Raw genomic sequence first — 12,915 nt, 5'->3', positions numbered from 1 at the left:
GGCTTTTACAAGTGAAATAGGATGATTCTGATTATTTTAAAGAAAGTATATTGCTTAAATTAATTTAGTACTTCCTGTAATAGTTACACTAATGGTTAAAATTAAAGACAGATCTAACAGATACTGTTAGGAAAAAATGTGGAAAACTGAAATACAGAAATCAATACTTGAGAAATGCAGCCAGCTAAAAACACATTAGGGCTGTTTTCTCCAACCTAGAGTCCTCTTGCCTCTAGAGAGAGAGATGTGCTAAGAAAATATCTTTGCTGAATGTGTTCTTTACACTTTTACAAAAGCATAAAGCATATTTATTGCAATATATGAAGTGCCTTTGACATTCAGGATTAAATCTGTTTAGATTGAGTGCACAGAAGTGAAAAACCACATTAGGAGCTTCTTCCAGTGCAATTTAAATAATTAATTTCCCTTTCAGGGGTTGGTTGGGTTTTTTTCACTAATGGCCACAGCGTGTCTAAATATTTGTCTTGCTCAGAGCTGTGCAAGAAGCAATTACTATCAGTTGATTTATTGAGTTTATTGTATTCTGACTGTTGTAGAAATTAGCAAGCTGTGCAGGTGGAACAGATGGTGCTTGAAATATTTTCTCTGCTTTAAATTACTAGTATGAGTTTGTGTGCTAAGTTTTATTTTTAACTACAGGTTTAGTAGGAAAAAAGATGCCAGATTCACACTGTTTATAAATCTGTTTGTCAAAACATATGTTCAAGGAAACAAAGATCCTGTGATTAGTCTTGGACCTCTGAGTTTTTGACTCAGTGCTTGAGTTGGGGTTTTTGAAATTCTAGTAAAAGTAATTTGTTATATTCTGTTCTAATTCACTGTAATAACATTAGAACCAGTCAGCTAGTCCACAACTGTTGGGTCAAACCCCATGCATACCCCTTTTAAATTCTGGATGCCTGGTGAATGTTAGATTATTAAATATGTAAGTACTGAGATACCAAAGAAATGCGTGGGTGCATTTACATGACATTTGAATGTATTTCTAATCTGAATGACTTGTCACACATTTTCCAGCCCATGACCACAGTCAACATATCTATGTTCAAGTTTCCCTTGGGCTAATAAGCCCTGAGACACCTGCCTGCAAATAGTGAGCACTGGATTGATTCTGCCCTATGCAGTCCGATGGAGACTTTGGAGGAAAAGAGTGATCTTCTTGGTTCACAGACAGACAACAACATGGAACAACCATTCACTGTCAGCTCCTTGGTATGTCTGAGAAAGAAATGCTTTACTGGCTGAGCACCCTCTCTTTCAAATAGCAAACACATCCAGAAAGCTCTTCTGCAGTATTGGTGGTCTGCTACAAGGGTCTTCTGCTGCATGCTGCCAGTTCCTCTCATGTTCTGCCTGACAAATTTGTGGGAATTTATTTTATTTCTACATACATGGTTTATGGGGTTTTAGCTTGTTTCAGCGATCAGGTTTTTAACAAGTTGAACTGAACATTTTGAATAGAAAGAGTAAACATTTTCATCAGAGGAAACACTTGGAATAACCGATTGTTTAGCAACTTAACAGGAAGGTAGAGATGATAATAAGCAGCTCTACTGTTTCTTCAGTACCGTTAGTTCTAGATTCGTAGGCTTTAACTGCCTTGTTTGAAACTGGAAATGAACATTTGAAGTCAACGGTTGACTGACCAGCAGAACTTTCTGCTCTTTGTTAGCTAACTATACCCAGCAGTCATACCTCATAATGTAATAGAAGTCTGAGTATTCAGGCCTGCCATCAAATTATTTCAAAAAATTAAAGCAGAACCTTGTAGAATTTCATGTGTGGGTGATTCTAAAGAAGAAAAATTTTGTTTCTTTTGATCATTTCAGCAGGTATTTGCCTAACTTTATCTTGATTCTTGTTTGAAGTTTGGGGGAGCGGGTAGGATCTTATTTGTAATTGCAGTCACAGTTTATTCACAATTGAGAAACATGTTGGATTGTTTCAGCTGTGGCTAGCAGTGGGAAAACCAATGTGATTCTGAGAAAAAATACGGGTTTCTTGAATGAGATCACTTACTGAAATTGAAACTTAGTAATTTGGTTCTCTTTGCTAACCTCTCTGTTCTTTTACAGAAAAAGCTAGTAGCTATTCCTGACCATACAGACATCTCTGTGACCCCAGAAGAGAGAGTACGTGCCTTAAGCAAGCTGGGCAGCAGTATCACAATCAATGAAGATATCACTCCGCGTCGTTACTTCAGATCTGGAATAGAAATGGAGCGAATGGCATCAGTCTATATGGAGGAGGGAAACCTGGAGAATGCTTTCGTGTTTTATAATAAGTTCATAATGTGAGAAACCATTTGTGGTTATTACAGCTTATAATTCTGAGTAAACTACAATGAAAACTTGCAGTGAAAAGAGGACACCCCTTTAGATTAGAAGAGAACTGCTCGGCGTGTTCTTGCAGCAAGCTTTGTTCTCTGGAGGTCTTTGTTCTAACCACAGGCTTTGTTATGTTTTCATCTCAACTGTTAGTATGGGAGTCCTATCCATCTATTAACTGCCGGGTGTGAACTAACCTACTATAGAGAGGTTTAAATTTACTGTGCCAAGCTATACTATGAGCACTGTTTCACAGAGATTATTTTTTGTCAATCTGTTGGTTAAATACAGCACATGGCTTAAAAAGCAATGCTTAGATAAGATTTCTGAGCCTTTTATTATTTATAGTCTGTGCGCTTCTACTGGTCTTTTGCCTCCTAGTAATTTTCCTTCCCAAGGCAAGTAAGTGTAAGTTACTGCTTCTTACAGGAGTAAACACAAAATCTACAGTCTGTGTTCATTGTATGATTAATCTCCCCACTCCAAATCCCCAAATCTGGGCAGCCTTCGTTACAGCTCTCAAAAGCACCAGCTGAAAAAATATATCAGTGGCAGATTTAAACTTTTTAAGTACCTAGTTTTGCTGCAGGGTTGATTGGTTTGTTTTCTTATTTCTGAAAGGGTTGGTTTTGTGGTTTGTTTTTTTTTTTTTTCATATGTGTGTTTTACAATTTTTATAACAGGAGACCTCCTTCCTCCTCCCTTATTTTCCTTGTACTCTAAAAATCAGACCAAATCTTCCTTTTTTTACTTAATTTTAAATGTATGTATCTCTAAAAAGAAGGTTTGGAAGTGAACATTGTACAGCTGAGTGTCACAGTAATTTAGATGTTTGGGTAGGTTAATAATACTGCAGTTAGCTCTGCAGCTTGATCTAGTAAATATAACTGCTTTAATGGTAGTCAGTGCTGTATTATGGACAGCATCCAGATTCAGCATTTCATCCATGGACAGCAGGAACAGTATTTATTTAACACTAGGTAGGGTAGAGAATGCTACCCTAGCCAATTACTGCTTCTAGTTACTCCTTTTTTAGTAACCCAACCCACTACTAATGAAAACTAAAACATATTTGGATGTAGAAAATTATCTATTATTACCCTACCTGTCCTGTACAAGTCTATACAAGAATTTAAGTGTTAGTTTAAACAAATGCTTAGAAACCTGCTCCAAGTCATCTGGAATTCAGTGTTTAACAGTTATGTGAAACTGATTTTTCTGCAACATAAAAGCTCCTGTGGATATGACTCTGGCTACTGAGGTGAACACATGCATGTTTTATTTTCTAGGTTGTTTGTAGAAAAGCTGCCCAATCATCGAGACTATCACCAATGTGCAGTACCAGAAAAACAGGTTATTATTAAGGTAGGATGATGGTTTCCTGGCCTTTAAAAAGTGTTTCTCTCAGAATCTGTCCATTGTTTCCTAGCAGTCTTTTTCGCCTGAGTTCACACGTAGCCCGCAGTAGCCACCATGGCTTGAATTTCAGGTACCTTTCTCCACGAGTCATTCATGTTTTATTTTGGCTCAATTGCTTGATCGTTGCTAGAAATTAGATTATTGTTCTAAAAGGCAGACAACAATGATCTCTGATTAAATCAGTAGATTGAAGCCCAAGTACATCTGCTTCTGAATGATTGCATATTAAAAATACAGTAATTTAACTGTACTTGGAGTTGATTCTTATCCCAGTTACATGAGTGGATAGTGGTCTGAACTGACTCTTGCAAACACAGGGAAAGAGATATGTGTGGCATTACTGGCATCTGTGCAGTATTTGTTTACCCAGAGGAATTTTTGTTTATTATTAAATATGTATTTACTTCATATTTTGTCAATTATTTCCCCCCATTTGTATGCAAAGGAAATTTCAAATACGTCATTCATATTGAGCTTAAAGCATCTGCTATTGCCCAATGAGAATTATAAGAATAATCATGTGTTTCTTGCTTCATGCTGCCATATTTTCATGCTTGCTTTATTGTTCAAGCTGAATAATGTTATATTCAAAGCTTAAATGCTTCATGCAGAATTTTCGACAGTGCCCTACAATCCAGGAAAATATCCCTGCTGACAAAGTGCATCTAACATTATGCTCCCTCCTGTGGCGCTCAGTAGGATTATGCATGTTGTCTCTTTCCCTCCCTTGCCTACAGCCTCTGAATGATTTTTGTAGTAGCCTCTGCATCAGAAGATTACACTGGGCATTGTTTTTGGTTTACAAAACAAAATCATTTTATCTGCCAGGGCTGTCACAGGAAGCTGTGTGTGTAGCTGTCTCTGCAAATACGTTTTTAATGTTTTTTTTTTTTTCCACCTAGAAATGGGCATATTCAGTGTCTGTCCAGGGCATCACAGAGAAAAATGTGATGGTCCTACCTGAAACACTGAAAGTTTGACCTAGCAAAAACATTAATCATCACACACGTATTAAAACTGAGGTAGCAGAGTACTAGAAAAAGGACAGCTTTTTCGTTGAGAGTAGTAGTCATGTCACAGCTTTCACTGACAAAAAATAATACAGCTTTATTGAAATCAGCATACTATAGAAGTTTCTGAAGCTGATGATTTAGTGTATATTCCTTTCTTTCCTGGGAGAAGAGTAGTATTTATTTTTTTATTCCTTTGTATTTTTTGAAGTCTATATTGTAGCTGAGCTTAATTTCCAGGTGGTTCTTTTAAAAAGTGAAAAATAAACCTATCTGTCTTTCTCCCCCACCCCAAAGAAATTGAAGGAGGTTGCATTTCCAAGGACAGATGAATTGAAGAGAGATCTTTTAAAAAAGTATAACTTAGAATATCAAGAATACATGCAAAACAAAGTAAGTTTTATATGGTTATTAAATCTTCAGTATGCGTATTTTTTCTGTCATATAAATCTTGAAAATTAAGCAGTAAAATGACAGTTCTGAGAGTTCTGTAAAAATGTAATCATGTCACAGGCTGCTGGAATGACTTTTCTCAGAATCTAATCAGTTGGTCATTTTAAATAAGTCATGCAAGTGTGTATTTGGAAATAAATGTGCTGTGATAGTTACATAATAGTCTATGAATATCTGAATAGTCTTGGATACACTCTGATTTTGTTTTATAAAGAGGATACTGTTCAGAGACATGAGTATGTGTACAAAGTCTCTTGGCTCCAAATATGCTCAAGTCTGAATTGATCCTCTTTGAGGCTTTAATTAACTGTAAATATTTGCATCTCGTGTGCTGAAGTCACTGAAAAAAATCTCTCTTAAAATTGACCTAGGGAATTACAAAAGGAACAACAAAAACTACAACAACAAAACCCAATACAAGAAAACAACCCTAAACCAAAAGAACACCAAAAAACAAAACTCCCCACACCCCGTATTTCTGTCACCAATTGGCATGAGGCTTTCTTTCCTGATCTATTTTGTTCATAATGTGGAAGAAATTATTTTGCTCTGTTTTGATTTGCTTTTGAAGATGGGCAATGCTCTCCTTTACCAGAGGGTAGGAAGGGCTGTTGAAACTTGAAGGCTTCCTTGCAGTTCATGAAACAGCAGGTGGCATGGTAGCAAGAGGGCATAGACCAGAGTGGAGAAGGCACCTAATATATCAGAAGCTGGGGAGGCTATACACTAAGCCTGGGTTAAGCAATCCAGGGGAAGCTGAGCAAAGAAAGTAGCAGGATAAAGTCGACCAACCTATCCAAACAGCAGCAACAAAACCAGATAAGAACATGGGTTATGAAATCTACCCAGAAAAACCTTGTGCTCATAGATCTCATGTTGCATTGAAAATTGTAAGGGCTTGCACTTCTGTCTAGTCTCGTGAAAAGTCTTTTTCTAATGACTTTATTGTAAAGGGGTAAATGAGGCCAGTGCTATCACTCCTGAAGTAAAAACACAGAGCACCACAGGTTTGCAGATTGGAAGCTTTGTGTTGGGAATTGTTTATTTACTCTATCTTCTTCCATATTCTTCCATTTGGGGATATAGGTGTATTTGACAGTTCAGCAAATAGTTTCCAAAATGTAATTTTTGTTAACAGGATTCAATGGGTTTATTAAACAATTAGATTCCTTCTTTCCCTTAATTTTTTGTCACTTTTTTTTAGTGTTCTGAGAATGTCACTGTTTTGCATATGTTTCAGAACAAATGTAAAACTGAATTTCTGAAGAAGCTGGAGCATCAAAAGCTAATAGAGGCAGAGAAGAAACGAATCGCACATATGCGGCAACAGCAGATTGAATCAGAGCAGTTTCAGTTCTTTGAGGATCAGCTTAAGAAGCAAGAACTAGCTCGAGATCAGAAAATCAAAGAGAGCATGGTTATGTCTGAACAGATAGATGGAAGTATGCTATCTTGTATTTCTATACCGGAGAATAATTCCTTATCTACTGCACTCCTTGAGAAAACAGAGAGGAGTGGCACATCTGGCTGCACTGGACGTTCATCTCCAGTAAACCGGGTCTTAAAGCCAGCAGCTACTTTAAGTGCTGTTCAGAGTAAGTGCAGAAATATTTTTAATTTTATTTTTTGTTGTTGTTATTTTATCTACCTATTTGCTGCTTATAGCAGTCCACATATTGCATATGCATGTGTATGTATTCACTGTGATGGTGTCCATGGTGAAATAAGCATGAACAGGTTTATGCACACACAACAGTTCCACAAAGTTTTGTTATTTTAAGAGAGGAGACTGGTTGCACAGTTTCACATTTTCCAGCTGAGTACTAATAAGTGATCTAGAAACTGAGCCTATCAAATGAGGTCTGAATCTTACTATGGACTTCAAGGGAAGAGAGGCAGAATCTGCAGTGGTTCACCCTGGAAAGCCGTGGCCTCTGGGAAATGGTATCAGCTCACTGTCATCTCGGGGGCATGCTAGTGAGTGCTTGCTTGTGCTGTAGATTTATTCTCATTAGAAATCTGTGATGTGGTAAGTATAATTATTTCAATTTAATTTTCTGCAACTGTGTGTATTTCTTTATTTTAGGGAACTTCACTGTGTAAGCTGCAAATGTCTTTTTATCTCTCCTGTTCGTTTGTTTGTTTGTTTGTTTTCCATTAGCTCAACTGGCTGAAGCACTCAGAGGTGTCATTTTGCCCAGAGATCTCTGTCACAAATTTCTGCTGCTAGCAGAGGCAAATACTGTGAGAGGAATAGAGACATGTGGAATTCTCTGTGGAAAACTGGTACCGTTTAATCCTTACATTTGTATGGGAAGACTAATTTGATAAGTGGTGTAATTTCCTGTAAAGTGTCGATTTCAGAGCAAAAGCAGATCTAAACTATTACTCTTTAATGTAATTAACTTGCTATTATAACCTGAGTGATCACTTCAGCAATGTGGACTTGCCTTATTGGGGAAACCTGTAATGAAAGTATACTGCTGTCATTACAAAATGTAGCAGGTTTTTCAGCATGCTGTACAATACAGGCTTTTTCGAGTACATTCTCTGGCATTCATGTAAGGTAAGTGAGGTTTAGTTGCAGAACAATGAAAGATAAAGACTGAATCTACTGGAGTCATCAGATTTGCGGTAGCACAACAAAAAAAAAAAGAAGAAAATCCATCGAGAATAGAACATCTGATTTTCAGGCTGAAGTTTTCTGTTTGGTTGGGTTTTTTTCTCCTTTGATCTAAATAGCAATATCCTTTCAGAGCAGTGAAAGATATCATGGCTGATGCTGGCATACAAAGATTTTGCAAGATGATGTTCAAGTGGATTTAAATTGTATAAAAAAAAGAATAGCAAGAGTAGGGTTCCAAGTCTGACAGGAAATATTTAGACTATTCTCAACCTCTTTCTCCACATTTTTGTTTTAAAGGGACATCCTTTTCACAGCGATCCCTGAGAGTCTTTCAATACAGCAATCTCATGTTGTAACTAATACTAACCTGCATGTTTTCATGATAAAATACTAATCCATATTTTCAGTGTAAGTCAGTCTAGCAACTGTGAAATCAGTGAAGCTATCAGATTCTGATTTGACATTCATTCATCAGTTCATTTGTTCCACTTCCAGTCAATGTTTGTTTTGCAGACACATAATGAATTTACTATTACCCATGTAATAGTGCCAAAGCAAACTGCAGGACCAGACTACTGCGACATGGAGAACGTGGAAGAATTATTTGGTATTCAGGATCAGTATGATCTTCTCACTTTGGGATGGATACATGTATGTATGACTCATAGATACTGACTTTCCTATATCAGATCTTCACACTATATGAAAAAAACCTTGAAACAAAAAAAAAGGAGTAACTGGAATAATCCAAAATAATTTGCTCAGTTCTAACTGTGGTGATGTAAATGTGCACTAAGGTTCTCTACAGATGAGTATTTCTTAATGCAGTTGAAGCATTCTCTTGACACAATGGGCCTACACAATTTGCCAGTGCAAAGTTTGTTTATTTTGATGTAGGGGTATTTTTAATTCTAAAGCCACTTATTTTTCTACTGTAATCAAAACTCAGGGAGGGGGAGGGCGTTGTGTTGTTTAAACTTTACTTATAGAGATTTTTGGACGATCAAGTCATTTCCCCTTGTCTTGTGCTTCTTCATTCCCCCACAATCAGAAAACTGCTGTACATCTGGTTGTGAATGTGCATCCATAAAACTTGTGCTGAAAAGCCACCCTAACAGTGTAGAATCTAGAACTTAGTAGGAACTTAGAAAACAACCCGGGGAAGTTGACACTTCCACTTGTTACAAATTGTTGTTCTTGAATGTATGTCAGCCTTGGTTTGTAAGAAATATTTCATGATGTTGAGTTTTCCTTTTCTTTTTGTAGACACATCCAACACAAACTGCATTCTTATCCAGTGTTGATCTTCATACTCATTGTTCTTACCAGCTAATGTTGCCAGAAGCCATTGCAATTGTCTGTTCACCAAAGCATAATGAGTGAGTTCTGATTTTTCTAAGTAATGTTTAGATCCTTTCTCCTCCTCCTTATCATGCAATTTGATGATATGCAAACAGCACATGTCAGCTGGGATGTAAGGAAGGAATATTTTATTGGGAGCTTTTAAGGTGCTTAGACTTGCATTCCAGTCAGTCTCTATGCACAGTACTTTTTATTGCTTCTTTCTCCTCCCTCCCTAGCCCAAAATTTTAAATTTGATTCAGTGTTTTATACTCTGTTCAACTGAGTAGTAATGACAGGAATTCTTCTTGTGGAGACCTCATTGTCAGTGCTCTACCAGAGATCTATCTTCATTCTAGCTGATGAAGGAAATGGAGGCATTCAATGTATTTCTCCAGGATGACATGTAAATTGCATTTTGGGGAGTAGAGGGATATCACTTCTTTTTTTCTCATAATAAGGTCCTATTTTTGTACTTCAAAAAACGCAAAGAAAAGTATTTGGAAAAAAATGGAACTGTGTAAGTATTAATGTGAAGTTTTGTAATGGAGCAAGTTGTTCAGAGAGGGTGTGAAGTCTACCTCCTTGGAGGTATTCAAAACCTGACTGGACGTGGTCCTGGTCAATGCATTCAAGGTGATTTCTGCTGAAACAGGGCAGGGGTTGGACTAGACAATCTTCAGAGTTTTCTTCCAGCCTCAACAATTTTGTGATTCTATTTTGATGTGCTTGGCATGTCAAGGCCATTGTTTAGACTGCCTTTCATTCTGGCCTTCTGCCTCTATTGCCATAGATGACTTCTGTGAATCCCATTCTGGTTGCCTAACGTCCTTTATGGACCGTTCAGGTAGCAGAACTGTAAATACAAGTGCGCAAGCAGTAAACTTTGAAAACTAGAACATGTCTAGAGACCTCTTTCAGATCTGGCCTTCTGAACTTCTTTCATGGTTTATGTTGGTACCTTGTAACCACCTCTAACCTGTTACTCCTATCTATCATATATGTGTTAATCGGGTGATGCTGCCCTGTAGTTTATTAGCTCTTAATGTTCTTTATAGAAGTGTGGGGATTTCTAAAAAGGGAGGATGTGTATTCTCAGTAATCATTTACACAGCTAGCTTTAAGGCTGTTCTCTTTTAAGTTGCCCCTCTAGAGTTCAGTGAGTGAAATACACCTAAGTTTCTGGGTTGCATCTATTCCCGTATGAATTAGCCTTAGCCTTTAATAGACTAACCTGCATAATGGGAAAAGCACTGGTACTGTGATATTTTTTTCCACCCCCTTCCCCTCATTATCTCTTCCTTCATAAAAATATAACTCCCCTTGGTTTCAAATACCTGTAAGAATCAAACTCAGCCTTGGCTCCTGTGTATAGGAGGTCACTGATTACCATTCTGTCGTCCTGTTAAGCAATTTGTATGAGAAATCTTGGACACGTATTATGGGAGGAGTATGTAACAGGAATTTCATCTTCTGCTTTCCAGCACTGGCATCTTCAGACTTACTAATGCTGGCATGCTAGAAGTTTCTGCTTGTAAAAAGAAGGGATTCCATCCACATACAAAGGACCCTAGGTTATTTAACGTAAGTATATAATCCATCATGGTTTTGACTATTCAAATTGTTGCCCATGGTTCTGCTGCAAACAGAAGTTATACGTGCTTCAGATTAGATGTCTTTATCATTTTCCCCCATTTTAATTCATTGTCCTTACCAAGGCAGACATCAAGAGTCTACCTATGCAGTCAATAGCATAAGCACACAAGCTGACTGTTACACTACTATTCATAATTCAAACAGGGGCTAACCAGAGGCAGTTACCTGCTTTTAGAAGAAGCAAAAGCTGCTGTTTCAACAGGGAGATAATTCCTGAGCTCTTCAGTTTTTAAACAAGGAATTCAGTTCACCTCCCCAACTGTATTGTCCCCAACAGAACACCTCAGTTACTAAAACTTGCAGCAAGGAGTAGATTGGCCCCCGTTTCCTTCACTGCCCATAATTTTCCCCCGGCTTTTTCATAAGCCTTTCTCAGTCACTACCATATCTTTTAGATGTTTTAATAGCATAGTATGACTGAACAATCAGAATTATCAGAAGTGTCACTGCTACCTGGAAGACAACAATTTTTATCTTTGAATATTTAATTTTTTTTAAAAAAATGGAGCTCACTGCAAATACAGAGCATCTCACATAGCTCAAAATAAAATGATTAAATGCAGAGAAGTAATGACAGGAGAGACTGGAAATTATTTCTACTCAATGTCAGTATTATTCCTCAATAGGAAGAAGGGTTGGGATTGTTTTGTTCTGTTTCAGTCTTTCATCATGGACTGTAGGGGTAATGAGAAGGTAGGAAACTCTGAAAAAAATTTAAGACTTTTGTTCCAGGTGAGCTCTTTTCAGTGGTCTTTTGCCGACTTAGTTTGATGATGTTACTGGCCACTTGAGCTCATTTGTAATCATTAGACATGCTGCTGGTATCACATATCAAACACATATCTTTTCAAGTACAATCCCCAAAACACATTGATCTTCCAAGCAGTAAGATCACAGCTGCATTTGCTGTAGAAAAAATATCTGGGATGATAACACAGGAAGCTTTATTAAACTTGACTAAGCCAATCCTAATCTGCATCTGTTCTCAGGTGAAAACTATTTTCCACAGGCCCAGTACAAGTTGTTACTTAAACACAGTCATGAGTATGGACACAATCCAGTCCTTAATACTTTTTAAAAATCAGTTGTGTTGGCAGACACACATCTGAAGCCACTGCAGATAGAGAACAGGGTTCACACTTTCCTTGCTGCTGTCCCCCATGCACCTGTTCTAATGCAGCACCCATCACCTTCCATTTTTATTTCAGGTGTCTATGCTGTGATACATCAAGGATGGCACAGAACTAGGATCTGTTTCACAGGCTAAGCACTAAAGAATATCCTCTTTAGAAATTTATTTCTGGTCAGATGTTGTAGTCCTTGCTTTATTCAGCAGTCTATACTTGTGTCAGGTTTGCCTGTGAATAAGGCACAGTAACAGATACAATCAAAGTTGGATAGATGGGCATAGTATAAAACAGGCTCAGAAAATTAAAAGGAAACTATAACCCTCATTTGATGTTTTACTGAAACTGATTTCTCTGACTTCTTCTGCAGCCATGTACCCATGTGGTCGGGAAGGACATAAAGATAATTGTGCTGGACCTGAGGTGATATGGGTCGACAATGTTACTATACCAACAGCCAAAACAGAACAATGGATTCCTGGTTTTCCTACATTTTCAGAAATGACTTTTATATTTATACATTTTAAATTGAATGGTTTGATATTTATTGCTCTAGCCTGTTTTGTAGTTATTTTGTTGCTCTGTCAAGATGGAGTTCAGTGGCATTACCCCTGAATCTGTAAACAGATATCACCCATAAAACAACAATAAAATGAACTTCAAACAACAGTACCTGCCTCAAAATAAGTAATGGTAGATAAAATTTGGGAAAATACAAGTCCTTTACCTGAGAGTTGCCCCTCATCACATCTTGGAATAGCAGAAGTGCATCAGAGTCCCTTGGAGAAATGTGTCTTCTCCAGCAACCCTCCAGGAGAAACTTTTATTTAAAATCAAGTTCATATCCTGAAAAGGATTCTCTGGATCTATCTAGAGTTAGATAAAAAGATCTAGATAGAGTTAGAAGGAAGAACCATACAAAGTTATTTGCTCTT

At 37.4% G+C, this 12,915-nt stretch overlaps 1 protein-coding gene across 1 annotated transcript; it reads left to right on the top strand.

The window, feature by feature from the left end:
* Window positions 1-1,149: 1,149 nt before the first annotated feature.
* Window positions 1,150-12,407, top strand: STAMBPL1 (STAM binding protein like 1). Its single transcript, XM_054382277.1, has 10 exons — window positions 1,150-1,233; window positions 2,097-2,314; window positions 3,638-3,713; window positions 5,075-5,170; window positions 6,471-6,825; window positions 7,392-7,516; window positions 8,370-8,507; window positions 9,123-9,235; window positions 10,682-10,781; window positions 12,351-12,407. The coding sequence occupies exons 1-10, from the start codon at window positions 1,150-1,152 to the stop codon at window positions 12,405-12,407; spliced, it is 1,362 nt and encodes a 453-aa protein (XP_054238252.1).
* Window positions 12,408-12,915: the final 508 nt, after the last annotated feature.

The sequence above is a fragment of the Indicator indicator genome, chromosome 7 (genome assembly GCF_027791375.1).
Source record: "Indicator indicator isolate 239-I01 chromosome 7, UM_Iind_1.1, whole genome shotgun sequence".
Classification (NCBI taxonomy): Eukaryota; Metazoa; Chordata; class Aves; order Piciformes; family Indicatoridae; genus Indicator; species Indicator indicator.
Note: the sequence above shows the minus strand (reverse complement) of the source record. Positions and strands in the feature narration are given on the sequence as shown.